This window comes from Dermacentor andersoni, chromosome 1, assembly GCF_023375885.2.
Source record: "Dermacentor andersoni chromosome 1, qqDerAnde1_hic_scaffold, whole genome shotgun sequence".
NCBI lineage: Eukaryota > Metazoa > Arthropoda > Arachnida > Ixodida > Ixodidae > Dermacentor > Dermacentor andersoni.
In genome coordinates, this window is record NC_092814.1 from 43,365,351 (window position 1) to 43,387,262 (window position 21,912).

Genomic DNA, 21,912 nt, shown 5'->3' on the forward strand with positions numbered 1-21,912 from the left:
TTTCCAATTTGGTTGTGCGTGGATTAGTATAGCCCCATTCGCTCTCGGCATTTTTTGCCGGTGACGGGCTTCACTCCAAGCTTGCAGATGATGTGCACTTTTTATTGGTTCCCAATATACGCTCTTGCAACAAAAGTAATGGAATGTCGCATAGATGTATTGGCCAACCATCTTTGAATGTAATGTACTTGGATACATATTCTCTCAATGTCAGAGCTACAGTTCGCGATACAGAGCAACATAGTGCTGTGTTAATTAGCTTGCTACAGTGCATCACTGCCATTTACTCGTATGCGACATGTGGGAAATGGGATGCAATGCATTGTCGTTATGTAATGCGGCTGTGAAAAAAAAGCATCAAACTTTCATTCACTCAGCGTCGGCAGGCACTGAATATATTTTTATATATGCAGATTTTTGCTTGAGTGTTAAGCGAAAATGAGGCATATACGATATTCATATAACAAAATAATGATACATAAATTGACCACTTGATCAAATATGTTGGGCAGCGTACATTAGTTTTCTAACACCTGCCTTTATTATTATTCTTTATAAAAGGGCAAACATCGGGGAGAAATCGAGTTTAATCCCATTTCCATGGATTTTGTTCAGGGCGCAAAAAATTGGGAGTTATCGGATGTTGCCCAAAAACGAAGGGTAAAACCTGAATACGAAAAAAAAAAAAAAAAATTTTTTTTTGCACTTTCTAAGCGTATATTTCACACATATGCAGAAAGAAACACTACACATAGAAGATGCAAGCTTTTAAAAGTGATAGAGAAAGGATTCATTAAAAATTTATTTACATGGTGTTTATCTAAACATAACCCAAAATGGGATCTTTCTCCTTGGAACAGCTAGCTCATGCCACAGCTGGCACATTCTGAATGTAGCGAGCATGCTGCAGCTGAGAGATGCCTATCCTGTGTAATGCACTGTAGGCACATCCTCGGGGCTAGAAGGTCCGGCCAAGGAAGAAAACGTCATCGCTTAGAAAGTCTGGCAAAGCAATCTCTAGGAAGCCCAGCTTTGTGTAAAAGTCAACGACGTTCTTGTCTCCCACCGTAACTTGAGAAAATACACCATGTGATCCTGCAGAGATCAGAGAGAACCATTACTGATGCTGTATAGAAGCTGCATGATTGTAAATAACGGAGTCACTGTGACAGAGCATGTAAAGCATGTTTTACAAGACTTCACACTAATGGTACATTCGACTGGTTGCTCTCGAGCACTCTCGCAGTGCGGTTTACATTTGGCTGGTTAGAATCGAGCATTTGTTACACATTTGGCTTGTTCATTCAGAACGCCATGCTTCAGCTAAAGAGCGTTCGGAGGGGCTCACGCCTTTGAGCTGGGAACACAACCGGGATCCAACAGAATCTCAATGTGGTTACTCCGACTGCTCTCAGAGGAGCTGAATGTTTGGCTGAGGCATGAGCACAGTAGGAACCAGTCGAATGTACATAAGCATTGGTAGTAAATTTGAAAAAGTTAACCTACACGTACAACACACATTCTAGTGGAATTTATCATAACTGTCATAACTGCATACAGACACTTATTTGTGCATGTCATGCAATGGGAATGACCAACACCAACAGCAGCACCACCCCACCTTCATGATTGCACATTCTGCAGCATGTGTGTAAGCATGCTAACTTGATATGTGGTGCTGGACAGTTGAGTGCTACAAGCACTTCGTATGGTAGGATAACGGATGGGTTTTAAACAGCATGACAGTGTCACCATATGTTCAACAAGGGTGTTTAAAGTTGAGGTTGAACTTCACTTCCAAAGGAACCAATCGAGGGACTGGGGCTTGGACTTAGCGAGAGAGAAGTTTATGTCGAGAACGTGTACACAGCATTCCCATTAGGGCATGTACCGGTAGCCTGCACTTCACTGGTTTTGCTAGGGCACGTATACAGGGTGTTTCAGCCAACATTAGCCAGAGTTCAAAAACATGCCGAGCCATGCACTCTAAGATGACGCGACCAAATGCATGTTGCTGACTATTGTATGTAATAAGTCATAATATTTTTGTATTGTGCTTAATTGCATAATTAGTCAAGCTTAACGAACTTCCAAAGCAACAAAGTTAGGCAAAAAATTCAAATTAGGAAGTTGTAGAGCGCTTTGCGAAATGTTCGATTAGGCAGTTTGTAACTTTCTATCTATTAAGTATTAGTGTTTTTCCGCTTACTGCGGATTCCCGCAAAATTTTAAAAAATATCACGTGACATACTCACTTGCGTGCCGTGATTGCTGTGCTCCCAAGGTGTCCGCGTATAAACGAACATAGCATCTAGCAGGACGTGCTGCCACTTAAAAGGCGAAAGGGCAGTGATGAAGGCGTTGGCTTTGCGATTTACGCCAGCGATGTGCTTGACTCGCGGCGGTTCACGATAGCAATAAGCAGACGCAGCGACAGCACACCTGGCTAAATGCTATGTTCGTTTGTGCGCAGAACGCTTGGGAACAGCACAATCACGACGTGCAAGCGGGCGTGTCACGTGGTGTTCTTTTGTATTTCGTAGGCATCCGCAGTAAACTGAAAAACACCAATACTTAACAGATAGAAAGACAAACTTAATTTGGACATTTTGTAAACCGCTCTGCAACTTTCTAAATGGAAATGTTTTCCTAGCTTCGTTGCTTTGGAAATTGGTTAATTAATATCGACTAATTATTTAAATAAGCAAAATACAAAAAAAAAGATAGCATGACACACTACCTACAAAACAGAGCAACATGCATTTGGTCCCATCGTCTTAGAGTGCGTCGGCTTATTTTTTAAATCTGGCTAAAGTTAGTTGAAACACGCTTATAAGAAAAAGCTTTCACAAAAATCACTGGCATAAAATATGATGCCACAACCTTCAGATATTGTTTTTCAGCTCTTACAAAGCACATTAAGAAATTGGCACTTTTAGTTTGAATATTAAGTCGAAAAAGCGATGCAGTCAAACCTTTTCAACTGTTAAATTCACATGTGCACCAGTCTTAAGAAATGATAAAGTTATTAGAAAGAGTGTTAGTGAAAACAGCAACTGTGCTCACATAGACCAGCCAGCAAAACATTGAGCTGTAGCAGCTAGACTTTTCCACTGCCTGTATAACAGAACCAAAACATCTTTGGATAGTATCAAATGCATGAAGAAACCTTTGACAGTCATTTTTCATGCTTTCCAGCAAGCATTTGCAGCAGTCTTCAGAGACTCAGTTAGTGCATGCAGTTAATTTGCCTACCAATCCACAAAACAATGTATAGTTTCTTTTGATACATAGCTGTGGTGTGTGAAGGTTTGCTAGTTGTTCAATTTTCTAGTCTGCAACTCAGTATGTTGACTAGTAGACTAAATTTCTATGATCCTTGATGTATTTAGCTTAAATATAGGGCTGAGAAACTAGCAAACTTACAAAGGAAGGAAAAGCATACCAATATTTCAAGACTGGCCATTCAAGGAACAGAAAACTTCACAGGTTTTCACGTGCTTATGTGAAGTACTTTAGGAAAGACTAGGGACTATCAGAGCAGCTCATTTGCAGCAATGGATTTCAGGATTTATGTGATGATCACAAACAGACTGAATAATTAACTAGAATTTACATACAGTTAAAGCTCAACATAATGAAATTCTTGATATAACTTCTTGTCCATAGAACACCAGAACCTAAATAACACGAAGTGTGTTTATACACAGCTTAATGTAACGAAATTTCACTGCCACTGCGAAAGAATATGGAGAGAATAAAATGGAAACTTCTGCAGACGCAGACGGTCAAATGGTTGAATTACAAGCGGCCGCTTGCATACGCAACCTCTCAAAATGCACTAAAAGTGAAAATTAAATGCCAACGCGGAGGAGTGTCATGTTCCGTATGAAGTCCAAGTACGACACGACCCTATTGAGCCCCTCACACTGTGTGCTTTGGGCGCGAGTGAAAGCTTGGGAGGGTGAGCCAGGAAGGATGGTGGCTTCATGAGCACGGTCTTCCTGCGCGAGCGAGGCCAAGGAGGGTGGAGGTGGGGAGTGAGCTTGCGGTAACACTTAGATTAAGCACGAGCAAGGGGGAAGAGGGTTGCAGATTGGTGCCAGTCTCTTTTTCTAGCATGGCTATGGCAGCACATGGCTGTCAGTGCAGCAGAGTGCATACGCAGTTCGCACCCTATTTTAGAGGTATGTAATCTGCTGTGTGTGTAAAGAATGGGCATGCCGAGATGGTGTGGCATCATGTGCACTGCCTTCTCGTGTGTTTAGTACTGGAGGTTGTGTAGTCTTGAGTTTCGGAGACGTGTTGAAGCGAGAGGCAGATGAAGCACTCACTCCCCACTGCCAGCAGCGTTGTCCCACTGCAGGTGGCGTCATCAGCCGCGGTGGTGGAGTGGACACAAAGTGTGGTTAGCTTCACTTAATTCATACCGCTGATGTGAAGATATTGTCAAAACAGCATGAAACCATATCTTTTGTAGATGGTTCTCAAAGTAAACAAATTTTTTCCCTCAAATTTTAACTGCAATATTAAAGCCAGCCAGTGCACAAAGCATACCAATTTACTAGTTATTTACAGATGAATTCAGGCAAAGCTTCCTCCCACAAAAGCTGGCTTCATAAGCTCTCTCCTTTCATGCTCCCAGAAAATAGATCCCTTACAAGTCACAAGCATGTACTGGAGGCGCCCCAGTAGTTTAGCACCAATGGACATTCTGTGGCCATAAACAGCCAAGATAAGCAGGTATGGGTAGGAAGCAAGTTCAAAGCACGAACAGTTACAAAAAACTCTGAAAATATTAACAGGGGTACATCACACTTCACCTGGTGTCCAAGGTACCTCCTCACACACAGCATTGTGCAGCACAAAAAACACAACCAATTTTTTTTGCAGTCATGCATATCCTTTATACAGTCAACTCTCGTTACAATAGATTCTGATCCGAAATCCGTAATATCTGAAACGCCTCACTTCCGAAACTTTGGTCACAATGTGTAACGGTGTTATTGCAAAGAGTGAGTGAGAAACGTCCAAAGTAAAAAAATAAAAACAAACCGAAAACGTCGCAGTTTCACCCAAAAAAGCGAAGCATCGATTGCAATAGCTATTAGTTGACATCTATGTTAAGTAAGGGTAGTAGTTTTATCGGCCGTATGAAGTTGTATTCACATACTAACTAAATTAACAAGCTGGTGTCACGCGTGCACAGTTTAACATGAACACATCTTGCTCGATGACCGCGGAAAGTCGCTGTCAGAACATTGAAGTGAGGAAGAGTTGGAGCAGTAGCGAGCGAATTTATCTTCACACTGTCTCTACCTTCAACGTGAACTAAACATTGAAAGCACAGCACATACAAAGCTACCGGCACTGGCAGTAATCAAAGTAAAAGGTCTAACCTCCCAGATGGGAAATGTTAGAGATGTCACCATATAGCCAACACTTCACTCAACCCAAGATTGAGAGATGGGGAGCAATTTGTTGTATCAATGAGCATAACACTGCGCAACCACGACTATTGAACACACACTCACCAATTTGCAGCCACAATGACTGAACACTGCCCTTACCAAGCATATTACAGACACAAATTAAACCATCACCTAAATAAACAATCTTCCTGAACTTCAGCATAGTCTTACTTGGAAAGAGAACAGCAACAAAGTGTGCCTCTTTTGCTACATTCCTGAATGCAGGGCACAAATGTATGGCCCCTCCCTTTTATGTTCCCACTTTTAAACTCTGTGCAGTGCAATGACGGCGGGGGCTCCTACCAGCCATTCAGTAATGAGATTCGACTGTGTTCTAGAAAAGAGAAGAGGGCTCGCTCATTGTGCACTACTAATCATTCCATGATGCTTCCATTCACTCGGCACCATGTGGAGAGTAATCGGAGGTGAACAATAGAGGAGCCTTTTTTTTCTCTCTTTAAGATGGCTGATGCGACACATAGCTTTTGCTGCACTGCATGAAGTCAGTGAGATGAAGTATAGTGATATAACCTGGGACTGCACTTGTGGATGAATGCCCTGAATAATTTCCCACATGGCCACATTCACAACTTCGGAGGTCCTAATGGGTAAGCAGCTGCACCAAAATTTGCAGCACCCATTCATCATTCAGATACAGTTAAACCTCAATATAATGAAGTATTTCACTGTTTATAACTTCTTTTCCACAGAGCACCATGTATGTTGAACTTAAATATAATAAAGTGTGGTTATACACAATTTCAATATGTATAACGAAATTTCATTGCCGCTGCGAAGAAATACAGAGACAAATGGAAACTTCTACAGACGCAGATGGTGAAATGCTTGAATTAAATGCGGCTGCTTGTGAATGCACCTCTCAAATAATGCGCCACGCAACTGAATCGGAGCAGCATCATGTTCCGCATGAAGTCTAAGTGTGATAAGATCCTATCACGCTCCATGTGCCATTTGCATTAGGTACGAGTGAAAGCGTGCTAGGGTGAGCAGAGAAGGATGGTAGGTTGATCAGCGTTGTCTTCCCACAGGAGCAAGGGGAAAGGGTGGGAGGGAAGCAAGCTCACGATAATGCAATCAAGCACGTGCGCTGGTGGAGGTGGAGGAAGGGGGTGGGGTAGATTGGCGCACATTTTCTTTTTTCTACCGCGGCCATGGCTGCACATGGCTATCAGTGGCCAAGTGCATACGCAGCTCATGTGCCCTTTTTTTAGAGGTAATCTGCCGTGAGTGCAATGACTGGGTGAGCTGAGATGGCATGGTATCGTGCACTGCATTCCCGCGCGTTTAGTGCTGGAGGTTGTGTAATCTCAAATTGTACAGACTCGTTGAAGCAGGAGAGGCATTCGCTCTCCCACTGCTGGCGCTTTTCATGGTGGCGTCCTCCCACTGCAACTGACACTATAAGCCGCAGAGGCAGAGTGAACGTGAAAACGTGGCTGGCTTTGCTTCGTACCGCCGATGTGAAGATACCATTGACACGGCATGAAACTGTACCTTTAATCACAGACTCTTAAACTCAACAAAATATATATATTTTTTTTTCTAATTCAAATGTGCTTTTTCTAACTGCCGGATAATTAGGAAATTTTGTGGCCCTTTCCGTGTAAGAAAAGTCCATCAGTGACTGATGATGATGTATAGATTTTATTGGCACAAGGGCCAGATGTGGCCAAAGAGTGCCAAGCCAAAGATAATAAATGAAGTGCCGATGATAGAACATGACAAATGTCAGGGTTGTGAATCAAGATATGAATGGTACATGTAACTTTGGCTGTAGAGAGGCCTAAAATTAGTCATAATGTGCATAAAATGTACAGATATTAAAATAATGACAATGACTTGTGGTGTATGCTATGAACATAAAAGTTCTATTACTAAGGGATTATGTATTGAACTAGTGAGTAGCAGTAGCACTCGTACCTCACCAGTGAGCCCTTAAACGCAAGGGCTGGGAGGCATGTGCTTACAAATATGCTATTGCAGCAGCAGCTTCTAGCGAGAGGATGGGCTACGTATACCTTCGTCTGATAACATGCAATCTGCCAACATTTCGTAAAAACGTTAAAACTAATTTCTTGTCAAATGGTGGTTCCACGCCAAAAAACCTTGCAGGGTGAAGGGGAATGTGTTGCCTGTATGCCAAAGAAAAGCACTTTTTACAGCGAAGCTGTTTAGGGGCTCGTTATGCCCATTAAATGTGGTTGTCAGTGTGCGTCTGGCACGCCAGACAAAAGTTCCCCGCTGGGCTGAAAGATGCGCCATCTGTCAGCCCAGCGGAGAACTGCCACAGCGAGCATCCGTGAAGCGAAGGTTTCCCTCTGGGTCGACATATCAGCGTGCGCCAGGTGGTGAAAGAGGGGGAGGTGAGAGAGAGGCAAGGGGTATATAAGAGAGTGCGCCCATCAGATGGCCTTTCTCGCCATGGATGCCAAACGGTTAGGAGGGCCCAGTGCGCTCGTCAGTGAACTCCAGCCCGTACCCGCTCCAAAAACAGCGGACGCTGAACGGCTAGAACGTCGGCATGCGCTCGTCAAAGCGTTCGGGGTTCTCCTGTGTTTCCCTAGGAAACATGAACCGCAGATCCTAGCTCAATGCAACGATACAGATGATAAATGACAAGATCGGAGTAATAAACATTAGCAATACATTGAAAGGGTAATCACACGAAACCAATAATTACTGAATAACAGAATAGATAATCATCAGAAAAGAATAGATGAGCACACAAAAAGAACAGAAAAGAACAGATAATCACAAGTAAAGAACAGATACACAAAAGAAAACCACAAGGGAAACACAGAACCACAGCTCCACTGTTTCCTCAGATTTCGCAAGCGTGGAACTAGCTTTAATTTTTTTTTCATTGAGCTTTTATTTCTCGACACCCTAGAAAGATGTGAACGACCATAAGCGTCTCACCACATTTATCGCAGACAGGAGGATCATCACTGGTTAACAGGTAGGCGTGAGCTCCATAATATGACCTATCCTAAGGCAGCAGAAAATCACTTCAGTCTGCCGTATTTTTGTTATTGGTGGCCAGTTCCCTACGTTTAGCTTGATAACATGAAGATTATTAAGCATTTCGATGCCCCACGTACGTTGCCAATGGCCCCTCAGTTTCTAGCATATTATGAAGGGCCTTAAATCTACAACAGGTACGGCTAAGGAAGAATTGCTTAGTTTTGTAGTCACTGTTATGGCTATGCGGTCGGCAAGCATATTACCCTTGATGCCTCTGTGCCCAGGTACCCAGCACAATATGATATGTTGATGAGATGTGCAGAGGATTGAATAAAGGCCAGTAAAGACAGGATTTTTATTCTTTTGTACAGAAATTAAGGCTTTGATGATACTCAATGAATCTGTAAATATTATTCCTTTTTCTAGTTTTGTTTCCTTGATGTGCTGTACAAACGACAAGAGTGCGTAGGCCTCCACCGTAAAGATGCTCGTTTCTGGGTGCAAACAGCCCATTCTGAGAAGGATGGGCCAACTGCGGCATAAGAAACACCGGCATGCGACTTGGAAGCATCTGTGTAGAATTCTAGGCGCGAGTACTTTGACGAAAGTCCTGGGAACTGCATTTTTATGTGTATTTCTGGGGCATTCTTTGTAACTTCAGGGCGTCTAATAAGTTGACATTTCCAAATTCCCTGAGTTTTCCAGGTTTTCCCCGACTGCTTTTGCAAAATCCCCTGAGTGATACAGAACTTTGTTCTACGTCAACACAGGCTGACACCATGTCGCCTGATGCCGTCACTCTCTAGTACGCATACTACAAAATTAAAAAAAGAAAATGACAACCCAGTTTAAGTAGTAACGAGTTGCATATATGTTATTCAAAAAGAAATCAGAAGGGAGGGGTTAGTAAAAATGCATAAAATATCTGAGAAAAAAAAAGGTAAAACTCGTTGCAAATCTAGTCAAACATTCTCAAATACGAATAAATATGAGATGCATCAGAAACAAATGTTTTCGAATATGAGCAGTTTTTATCAAATGATAGCAAACTCATTGGTATGAGGCCCAAACTTTGTCACAAGTGAGATTCTCAACAGCTGGTGTGTCAACCTCAACTGTCTTGACATACTCTCAGCCCACGCACAACGCCTCAGTGTTGCGTTTCACTGCTTTAAAGAGTTTATTTTCGTTTGGATGAGGGACATCTGCATTTCGGCGTCAGCCAAAGCTCTTTTTTGAGCTCAAGCTCCTTGACAGAAGCGGCAGCACGCTTCCTTTTCCATTCATTCGTCGATGCGTAGGTCCTTTCTGTTCTCGCCCTCCTTCCACCGTGTGTTTGCCTCAAGGACCATCTGAAGCATCTTCTTCGTTAGTTGTACAGTCAACGTCCGATTTTTCGGACTCCCTAGGGGCCACGAAAACGTTTGTAAAATCGGGCAGTTCGAAAAAATGAATACATGTCTTTTACTGCCGTGAAGGGCTCAAATCGCCACAGGTACATTCACAAAGGTCCACCAGTACACTTATTAGGCATGTCGGTAGTTGTACTGTGACGGGAGATGGCGGGTGGGCACGTGGATAATTAAGAAATAGATACTGTGTCCCATGACAATTGCCCCTTCTCACACTTAATATGCTTCACCGCAATACTTTCGCGCATGCTTCACCGCGTAACATTTCTGTATTGAAGCGACGCTGACTTTCTGGAATCAGCCTTATGCAACACGCCATGCTTTACAAATTTCGAAACCAATCACAAGGACCACAAAGACAGAGTCGGTGCCATTGCTTACAGTGGCGAATTCTTCCAATGAAAACCATGGCGCCAAATGGCAAGAAGCTTAATAGCGAACGCTAAAGCACCTAGGCCTAACGTTTACAGCAGTGGCGAGGTAATCAAAGTGGCAGCAGTGGTGCCTTTTATTAATGCCGTTTCAGACTCGTGGTCACAGCAAAAAGTCTGGAAAATCGGACGGCGGGGGGGGGGGTTCTTGCGTCCAAAATTTCAGACATTCTTATACACTAGAGAGTTTTAGAATAGGGGCCCCAAACGTTTGGGGCCCCAAAGAAATAGCGTTGAAGCCACTGTGCATGCGCGGGACGCAAACTGCATTTGGGTTATGCGTCGGGCCATTGCCTCCTTTACTAGATGCCTGCAGAATTGCTCGCGCTCCCAGCGGGATGGGCCTGCCCTCAGGTGTGAACAAGCATCGCAAGGTGGCGTTCGTGACCGACACTACCAGCACGGGCGGTGGCGGCGGCTGGTCACCCAGTGCACGGTGTTTACATGGTCGGTACCTCGGTGAAACCATGGTTGGCACAATCCTCTGGGTGTGCATTTTACAGGTTGGTTGTTTGGCACTAGAATAGCTGTCGCCTGTAACGCCTGCGAATATACGCTGAGCTATGATGAAGGTTAATGGCTTTCGAGATCGGTGCGCATGCCTGAGGACAATTTCGGAAGCCATGCGAGGTAGTGCCCAGTGGTTCTGCCAGCGACATGTGGCGCTCGCGACCAACACTTGTGGAGAGGAGAAAAGAGAAAGGGTTTGGCAGCTAGTTTTACGCTCATGTGGCAGGCATCTAGTAAAGGAGGCGATGGTCGGGCACGCTATTTCACCGATTTAGCGGGAGCCCCAAGAGCTGCCCGAAAGGATTTGCATCAACAAACATGGCAGCACCCATCGAAGCGACGGCTCAAGCCTAGCACCAAACTGGGCTCGATTTGTGGTAACGCGTGAAGTTCGCAAGCTAGGAGAAGCGACTGCGGTTATCACTTTCTCTCAACTAGCGCGTGTTATGAAGACTGATTCATTAAACACTGCCGATTCTGAATTTGATTGTCGATTTCATGGCTCGTAGGCCCAACACGGCTTAGCTTGGCTGGTGAAGGCACGTAAAGTTGGTTACTCAAAACTAAGTGCAACAAATTGCTTGCTGCTAATAGAATAACCTCTAAATTGTAATTAAATGTGAAAGCATGAAAGTCAAAATTGCTCTTCTTATCATAAAATGGTATATTTTATTTAATTATTTCTAATAGCTTTCCTTTGATGCCGTAGTGGCACTGTCAGCGCAAGACGCTATCTGCAAACGCAAAGCCCTATTCTAAAACTTTTCACTCCTGCATGCCTCAACGCGAACACCCGCAAAGCTCTTTGGCGCTCCTATTCGAAAACTCTCTATTGACTCTTTATGGGGTACGTGGCGGTGCCGCGAAGCCGTCCGAATTATCGGGTGTGCAGAAAGTCGGTCGTTGACTACACTGGCAACTCCTCCAGCCGATGACACGGTGCCAAAAGACCTATTCCCTACAATCCCTCTCTGTTACGCGAGCTAGCTAGCATTACCACGACTTTTGTTCCCTTTCAATAAAATTACGGTGAATTTTCCCTGATAGAAGCCCAAATTCCCTAAGTTTTCCCTGAGTATTTCCAGACTATTCAAAATCCCTGAGAATTCCCGGTTTTCCTGGTTGGTAGACACCCTGAACTTCTACAAAAGACGTGTCGCAATCTATCAGCTGCCACAGCCACGATGGTAATGGCTCGGCTGGAGCCACTAGCGGGTTTTCAAAAAGTGGGACAGCCATTGCTTCACTGAGGCTCCTCACATGTAGCGAGAAAGGCTCTTTCACCGTTGGACGATTGTGGAAAAGTGCGGCACAAGTCGTATTGTTTATGGTTTCGATACAAAGACGTTCAAGGTCGTATTGTTTATGGTTTCGTAACAAAGACGTTCAAGGTTAGAGTGTGCTTTCAGGAAATACATGAAACTGGACAACAACCTTTGCAAATGGAGTGACCACTCATTGGACTCTGCATAGAGACTTTGTAGCGGGCTAGTTCTGAAAGCTCCTGTGGCCAGGCATATTCCAAAATGATGAACAAGATAAAGCATTTTTAGTGCACTCGGTGTAGCAGATTGACACACCACAGCACTGTAGTCTAGACGCGACCGTACAAGACTCTAGAGATTCAATAAGCATCCTCTGTCACTGCCCCAGTTGGTGTGGGAGAGAATTTTCAGTATGTTCATCGTTTTCAGGCACTTGGCCTTGAGGTAGCTGATGTGGGGGATGAAACTTGGCTTTCAACTGAGTATGACAAATTATACTCGATTTAAAGCTCTGTTGGGATCTGGAGCAAAATTCTGACATGTGTTTAAGGAAGCTTTCAGCTCAGCAATGCAGACAGGCTGGTGAAAAGGTTCGTTAGGGCTACATTCACGGTTGAGTGGCTTCCGTTCTTCCGTTTCTTTGTATCTACTTAAACAGAACATAAAATGGCTGTAGGTAGTGAATAACGGAGCGTGTTCATCTTCACAATAAAAAGCGTGTACAGCTGAGGATGCCTCCCTGGGGTACTCCAGTTTCCTGTGCAAATGAACGAGAGTGTGATGCCTATTTTTACACGGAAAGCACGTTTCGAGAGGTAGCTCAGTAATATTCAGCATGTTCCCCCTGATGCCCATTCGTGAGAGGTCTCTGAGGATTACATAGCGCCACGTGGTGTCGTAGGCCTTTTTCCATTTCAAGAAAAATGGATAAGAAGGAACTGCTTATGGACAAAAGCATCACGAATATTGGCCTCAACACACATGGGGTGGTCAGTTGTTGACCAGCCTTCTCTAAATCTGCACTGGAACGGATCAAGCATTATGATTGATTCAAGGTAATGTAGAAGGAGACTATTAATCATTTTTCGAACAACTTGCACAGGCAACTTGTCAGCGCTATCAGACGATAGCTCATACTGAGATGGGATCTCTGCCCTGTTTTAACACAGGGATGGCAATAGCTTCTTTCCATGAGGATGGAAGATGCCCAGCTGCACAGAGAGTATTCTAGAGTGTGAATACTATGACTTGTGTGTCTTTGTGAAGGTGTTTAATCATCTCATACATAACTCTGTCTGGACCCGAAGCAGAATTCTGACATGCATTTAAGGAAGCTTTCAGCTCAGCAATGCAGAAAGACTGGTTAAAAGATTCGTTCGGGTTACATTTACAGTCGAGTGGCTTCTGTTCCTCCGTTTCTTTGTATTTCAGAAAAGACAAGGAATAGTGCATAGACCTAGAAACACACTCAAAGTGCTAGCCAAGAGCGTCAACCTGGTACTCTAAACTGTCTCTTTGTTCGTTTACCAAGGGCAACGGATGGATTTTTCAGTCTTCTCAGCCCGTCTCATACTTTCACCTCCTGTGTGTACGAATTAATACCGGAAATAAACCTCTCCTAGCTTGCCCTCCTTGCTTGCCTTCACGCCCTCCATTCCTGCAATGTGATCCCTTTGAATGCAATAAGGTTTTCCGCATTAGGATATCGATGAAGGATGCCCCGTGCTTCATTTTGATTCTCTCGCGCCTGCCTACAGTCATCATTCCACCAGGAGACTAGTCTTTTGCATGTGTTCCCATTTGTCTGCAGGATGCATTTTTCTGCTGTGTCTATTATAAAACCGATAAAATATGCTACTGCATCCTCTATGCTAAATTCACTGATGAAATCTTGTGATATATAACTTGAATGTTTAAAATGATCCCAGTCGGCAGATAGTTTCCACCAGGGGGCACGTGGAGGACATTCATATTGCTGTACCAGGCTTAGGGTTACTGGGAACTGGTCACTTCCAAAGGGATATTTTATTACACTCCATTCTAAATACGGAAAGATGGCCGCAGAGCCAATTGCTAAATCTATCGAAGAGTAAGAATTATGGTGGACACTACAATACATGGGCTCTTTTATTAAAGAGGCACGCACCAGAGGATACAAGAAAGTTTTCTATTAACTGGCCTCTCGTGTTGCAACAGGAGTCTCCTCAAAGAGTGTGACGAGCACTAAAATCACAGGTGATCATGTATAGTTCTGGGAGATGGTCAACGAGGCTTTGAAATTCTGCTTCTGACAAGAACCTTATCATTAAGTCACAGCAGAACCTCACTGATGAGTATCCAGTTCAAATGTTATCTCAGAATATACATTGATGGTGAAGAACATTTTAATTATCCATTCAGGTCATGTGATTGTCAGGACAACATGCTTGTTCCTCAATCATTATTTTTGTTTCTTAATACGTATCAGTGAGAGCCTACTCTATAACATTGCCACAAATGGAATGCTCATAATTTCCAGTAGATGACCTTCGTGAATATTGAATAAATTAACTCTGAATCAGCAAATTGGAGAGTTTCAGCAAAGGGAAAGTTCTTCAGGTGGATGCCAACTTTCCTATTTATGTATTGTAATTGCAGCAGCATTTTCTATTTCTAGAAGTATTATTTTTAATTTAATTATGGGGTTTTACATGCCAAACCCACTTTCTGATTATGAGGCACGCCGTTGTGGAGGACTCTGGAAATTTTGACCCCCTGGGGTTCATTAATGTGCACCTAAATCTCAGTACACGGGTGTTTTCGCATTTCGCCCCCACCGAAATGCGGCCGCCGTGGCCGGGATTAGATCCCACAACATTTCTAGAAGTATAAGCTCTATCAACAATGCCATAGGAAAGGACTCCAAGTGATTCAATAAGCCTAGAACAAAAAGGCAAGTTTATGAGCAAGTTTTATGTCAAAACAAGGAAGCTGCAAAAATGCCACTACAGTTACTGCTTCATAAACATTTTCTTCCCTTATAAATCATTGTGCACAGACACGACACTCTCAACAATTCAATACATACCTGCAGTATTTTTCTATCTCCCAAACTTACTCTCCACCTGTAGGCACTGATGTTCTAAAATGTTAGGACAGCAGACTCCCTTATAAGATGGACTAAAAGAAAATTTGAAAAACTTCAGCTATTTAGAGGCTCAGCTTGACTGATGCTTACTGTTCCTGTAAGTGAAGGTCCCTAAAGCTGGCCAGTACAGTAAAACCTCAATGCAGTAACGCCTCGTTAATTCTAATTTCACGAGACGGGAAAAAATATCTGAATTATCCAAATGTAAAATTATCGATGGTATCAAGAGATCAGCAAACCAGATGCTTACTACATCAACACACTAATTTACTGAAGAAATCTGCAAATCATGTTTCAATGTTGCACAAAAGCATTGCAGAAGCTGCAATTCTCATCATCTTGTGATTGACGAAAGCTTACAGTGGCGACAGCGTCGCATCTTCTTTGTGTTGCAGCCGTAACACAAGACACACATATTCATTCAAGACATGCTTTTCACTACAGGGTGCACATCCAGATTTGTTTTTTTTTCACCAGTGAGCTGGCTGGTAATGGATCGAGCGTCTGTCCATTGCGATTTAGTGGTGGGCTTGATGCCAGTGTGCAGGCCATGGTAGAATTGCCCTTCATCCGGCACAGCTTCCGCTGCGTTTGTGACAATGCGTACGCATTGCACCGAGCCAAATCAAAACTACTATTCACCGCATCCATTGCAGACAAAAACCATGGTTACTATGAACACGATCATGGATGGCAACCACGCAGTTCTGAAGGCATGCGGCGAACGTGAAATGACTCAAAATGAAACTACTGCTTTCCGTAACTACTGTGAATGAAACCGTGGTCGCTATCGGCGCAATCATGGGTGACAACTACACAGTTGTGAAATCATGCGGCCTGCGTGGTGTCAGGCACGGTCTCGTGCCTGGTAGTAAATGCAAGAATAAAGTCTATAAAGGCACAAATAAGATTGAATGTTCCTGTCATTCTTAATTAAATTAAATTATGGGGTTTTACGTGCCAAAACCACTTTCTGATTATGAGGCACGCCGTAGTGGGGGACTCCGGAAATTTCGACCACCTGGGGTTCTTTAACGTGCACCTAAATCTAAGTACACGGGTGTTTTCGCATTTCGCCCCCATCGAAATGCGGCCGCCGTGGCCAGGATTCGATCCCGCGACCTCGTGCTCAGCAGCCTAACACCATAGCCACTGAGCAACCACGGCGGGTTCCTGTCATTTTTGCACTTCCCACTGATGACTATGGCGATGCGGACTCCGCCACTTTGTTTCGGTTTAATACTAGCACAGCTTTAGCTCTTTTGTGTTGCACATTTGTTCCACTTAGTGCACTCTAAAAGTCGTTCAAATGAAGCCTTTCCTTACCAGGCCCATAAAAATAGATCAATTTGATTGACAGCCTTCCTACAGGTTGAATTACTCTTAGAATTATTCTACTAGCAATGCCATGCACCATCTGAAATGACGATCGAAATTTAATTATTTGTTGTATTTTAATATTTCTAGCAGATTGGGGAGTCTGGAAAAATAAAAGTTCGACTGGAGGTATCATCAACTAGCCTCCAGTGCTCCTGGTACTGCGTGAATAAAATGATGCAAAATTAGCGCTTTGACTCGACAACATAATTTTGAAATGAAAGCAACAGTGAAGACACTACCTGTGCAAGTGTAAATTACTGTACACTATTGTGCAATACTCCATAGTACTGTGCAGCGACTAAACAAAGCACGTGGTGGCTCCAGCACCAGTTGAATGCACACTAGACCAGCTTGCTTGCAGAGATAAGCTGATTGCATGCAACGATCATGTATGAGGAGGCTTCTGCATGCTACCTCACCCAGCAACCACAGCTTCGCCAGTTTAAAGAAAGAACCAGGTGCCTACTGCAATGAATAAAAACAAATGTTCCCTGCATAATAGAAACTTACTCGTTTTCACATTCTCGAAGCTACTACTTTGCCGCATAGCCTGGGCATCAATATGGCTAGTATTCATGCCAACAAATCTTCACAATGATTTTTTTCGCGTGACCCGACTTACAAAAGTTGGGAACTAGGAACCAGGTGCATATTTTGTATATTACAGATTTTGTTTACTTTGAGTACTTGTACTAAAAATAGTAAATTATTACTTTCCTTCATGTATCTTAAAGTGTTTTTCTTTCACATAAGAACTCTAAAAAATTGTCTGAGCAATTATTACTGCTTTAATCCATTTACAGCACCAGTGACCAGGCTATAATTTATTGTACTACAATATACATTCTGACAACTAAATCTTGAAATAAAACAAAACATAAAAGCACCGAAAATGATCAACTTCAAGTGGTAAGGAAAGAGTTAACCAGTGTGCAGCCAAATATGTCCGAATTAATGACAGTTTGATGCCATTAAATAATGCATACACTTGCCAGGAGCAGAGGACGAGTGAAACATCAGATTTTCCAATTTGACCTTTTGAAGGTCAACTTTTTAAAAAATTTACAGCAGCGTTTTTAGAGTGACCATAAAGCGAGAAAAATATTTTCCATGGGTAAACATGTATTGGTTATTCACGAATACAGATGGGCTTCCATAAATATTTATAAGAATAAAAAGTAGATACACTGAAACAGATATATATTCTGATTTGGCACTTGGGTATTAATCTGCATTGGACGGATCACCACTCAACTCACAGCACAATAACCAGCGTGCATGCCCATAGCGCAATCTAACTGTGTGTGCGAGCACATGCAACAAAATTCAAAGGTTGTGTATCCATCAGAAAAACCAAACGAGTCGGAAACTTGCAGTAATCTTTTCTCTCATCGCCAACAAGGGGCAATCAGTTTTCTAGAGTCTAAAGAAAAACGCAGGCATGGCAGCATCATTTGTATATGAAAGTGCCTGCCTGTGAACAGATGTAACTGCACACCTGTGAGCAAAAGACGAGTGAGCATCTAGCAGTGACCCTTACGAGATTAGAAACCAGATAGACATCAGTTTTTACGAGCACAATGAACGGAAACAGCCCGCAAGACGAAACTAAAACTAACTGCTGCATGCCCTCGCATGTGCAGATGCTCGAGCACTTGCTGAAATACTTGTGTAAAGACGCCATGGAATGAAAACCAAGAGAGTGGGAGCAAAAAAAGAATTCCTTGTAACCACACAGGATGGCAACACTTGCTGGGCAACTAAGAGTTGAAATATAGGGGACTTTTTCAAGCATACAGACGGTGGAGCGTATACAGACCACCGTGGAGCACAGGTACAGCTCTATCAAGTCCAAAACAAGTGCAGAACAAGTGTAGACAGGTTTCTCAACTTGCTAGTGCTGTACCTGCACTCCACGGTGGTCCAGTTACCAGGGAAGGTATTCCTCCAAAACGAAGGAGTATGCATTGGCTCATGCCTTGCGCCTGTATTGAGTGATCTGTTGCTAGCCCGCTACGACCGAGACATCAAAAGGAACCTCCCAACGGTCCTCGCTAAGAAGGTGTTCAGATACGTCGATGACTATCTCATCTTCATTGCGTCGACTGAAGACGATCTTGCTTCAGTGGTACAAGTTGTCTACTAAAGCTTTGTAGATAATATGCATGGTTTCACGCTCACAAAGGAGCTACCGAAGGACAACACCTTGCGTTTTCTGGATGATGATGATGACGATGTATGGGGTTTTATGGCAGATATGGCCAAAGAGCGCCATACACAAGGTGATCGGTTTTAAATGAATTTTTCGTGAAATGGACAAATGGACTTTGAATGGTGGATGTGGCATGGCTGTAAATAGGCCTAAAATCAGACGCACTAGATTGCATAAAATATATAGAAGGATTAAAATAATGACAATGACCAGAGATGTGAACTATGGCACTGTCTTGTTACCCACGGATGATGTAACGGAACGTGTAGTGAACGCAGCACTGATGCCTTAACAGGGCCCTTGAATGCAAGGGCCTGGAGACACGTGCTATGCTAAATGTAATGAACGCAGCAGCAGCCTCTGGCAAGAAGCCGTACTACATAGCATTTGGTCGGGTAATGTGCAATTGTAAGAACGTCATTCAAATAATTTAAAACTGATTTGGTGTCGAATAATGGGTTCGTGCCAAGAAATTCTGCTGGATGTAATGGGATATGGTGTTGATATGCCAAGGGAAAGTGCTTTTTCTTCTCGCATTCTGTTTCTTTACATTCCACAAGGACGTGGATGTCCGTCAGTCTTTTACCACATCTACCACATGTAGGAGGTTCATCACCAGTCAGTAAGTTGTGTGTACTGTATGTGTGCCCTATTCTTAGTAGACAGAACGCAACATCGGTTTCTCGTAATTTTATTATAGATGGTGAGGTGCTTAAATGTGGCCCGATTAAGTGAAGTTTATTCGAGGTTTGGGAGTCCCACAAGCGTTGCCAATAATCTCTTAATTTTTTTTGCGAATAAAAGGTCTCAAATCTATGGCAGAGACAGCTATCGAAGAGTTGAAATCTTTTCTTGCTGTGGATGTGGCAATTTTGTCAGCGAGCACATTACCCTCGATGCCTCTGTGTCCTGGCACCTAGCATATAATGACATGTTGATTACATGCATAAACAGCACACAAGAGTGTATAAAGATTATTAATTACAGGATTTTTGTGCTTCTTTAGCGATACTAACGCCTTAACAGCGCTCAGAGAGTCAGTGTATATAATTGACTTTCCTAGTTTTAATTGTTTTATGTGTTTCACAGCCAATAATACTGCACAGGCTTCAGCCATGAAAATACTTGTTTACGCATGCAGAATGCCAGAGTCAGAAAAGGACGGACCAACTGCTACATAAGAAACGCCGGCTTGTGACTTAGATGCATTGCTGTAGAACTCTGGGCGGCAGTACTTCGACCGAAGTTCAAGGAAGTGCGTTCAAATGTGCATCTAAGGAGCACGCTTACTGCCTTCAATAAACGACATATCACATTCCACGAGCTGCCACTGCCACGGCGGTGACAGCTTCTCTGGAAGCATTAGATGGTGTTCTACAAGTGGGCCACACATTTCTTCACTAAGATTCCTTACACGGAGCAAGAAGGGCTTTCTGGCTGTAGGCAGATTATTAAAAACTATGGCACAGGATACGTCGTTTACAGTTGTGCAACAAGGATGTTTAGGATTCGAGTTTACTTTCAGATAATATGTAAAGCTGGAATATGACCTCTGTAGACTGAGTGACCACTCGTTTGATTCTGCATAGAGACTTTCTACAGGGCTTGTCCTGAAAGCACCAGTTGCTAGGCGGATACCTAAGTGGCACACAGGGTCTAGAATTTTCAGCGTGCTCGGCATTGCAGAACGATAAATTATATCACCATAGTCAAGACGAGAACGGACAAGGCTCCTGTACAAGTTCAGGAGACATTTTCGATCACTGCCCCATATTGTGCAGGCCAGAATTTTTTAAATATTCATCGTCTTTAAACATTTTGCTTTCAGATATTTAAGTTGGGGGATGAAAGTAAGCTTAGAGTCTAGAATTATTCCCAGGAATTTGTGTTCACTGCTCACAGATAGTTGCTCCCGATTGATCGTGAGTTTTGACACTAGTGTTATGCCTCTTTTGTTTGAAAAGAGTATACACATACTTTTGTAGCAATTTATTTTAAAGCCATTTGCATCCGCCCATTTAGATAACTTCTTTAATGTGAGCTGTATCTGTCGTTCGCCGATCGCAACATTACACGATTTAAAACCTATCTGTACGTCAACGACATACACAGACTAAAACATTGTGCTTGGTATGACCGTATACAGGGAGTTCATTTTTACAGTAAACAGTGTGCAACTAAGCCCACCCCCTTGCAGCATCCCAGTCTTCTGGGTGAATGTTCTAGCTAAAGCATTGCCCACTCTCAGACGAAACGTGTGGTTGGATAAGTAGCTTTTCACTGTGTTTAACATATTTCCTCGGACCCCCATCGCGGAAACATCTCGCAATATCCCGAAGCGCCATGTCGTTTTGTAGGCTTTCTCTAAATCTAGAAATACCGAAAGTAAAAACTGCTTGTGTATAAACGCATCTCATGTTCGCCTCGATACGAACGAGGTGGTCTATTGTGGATCTACCTTTTCAGAACCCACACTGGAAGAGGGCTATCTCTTGCTATTTTTTAGGAAAGAGATTAAGCGCCAGCTTATCATTTTTTCACACAGCTTGCACAGACAGCTTGTTATGCTACTGCAGGGTGACTACCAAGTTGACATTTCCGAATTCCCCGAGTTTTACAGGTTTTCCCCGAGTGCCTTTACAATATTCCCTGAGTGACACAGAACTTTGTTTTATGTCAAGACGGGCTCCCTACATCATGCCGCCCAATGGTGTCACTCTCTGAAAGCGTGCTAAAAAATAAAAAACAACTTAAACCAGTTTGAATAGTAAGGGGTAGTGTTTATTCAAAAAGAAAACAGTAGGGAGGGGTTAGTAAAATGCACAGCAAATAAAATATATTCGAAAGAAATAGTAAAACCCATTGCAAATTGAGTAACATTCTCAAATACGAAAAAAAAAAGAGATGCATACAGAATATTTTCGAACATGAGCTATTTCTATCAACTGATAGCAAGCTAATCGGTATGAGGCCCGAAGATTATCACAAGTGAGATTCTATCGCAACAGCTGGTAAGTCAACCTCAACTGTCCTGACATACTCTCAGCCTGCATACAATGCCTCAGTGTTGCATTTCACTGTTTTAAAGTTTTTTTTGCTTGGATGAGGGGCACCTGCGT

The 21,912-nt window shown here is 43.0% G+C and overlaps 1 protein-coding gene across 4 annotated transcripts in view; it reads right to left on the reverse strand.

Moving 5' to 3' along the window:
• Nucleotides 1–784: 784 nt before the first annotated feature.
• Oga (O-GlcNAcase) overlaps nt 785–21,912 on the reverse strand; it is a 114,065-nt gene continuing 92,937 nt past the window's right edge. For all 4 annotated transcript variants that reach the window (XM_055061406.2, XM_055061405.2, XM_050193239.3 and 1 more), the window contains one exon: nt 785–1,095. In XM_055061406.2, coding sequence (XP_054917381.1) covers nt 959–1,095 — 137 coding nt within the window. In that variant the 3' untranslated portion in view covers nt 785–958. The remainder of the gene's footprint in view (nt 1,096–21,912) is intronic.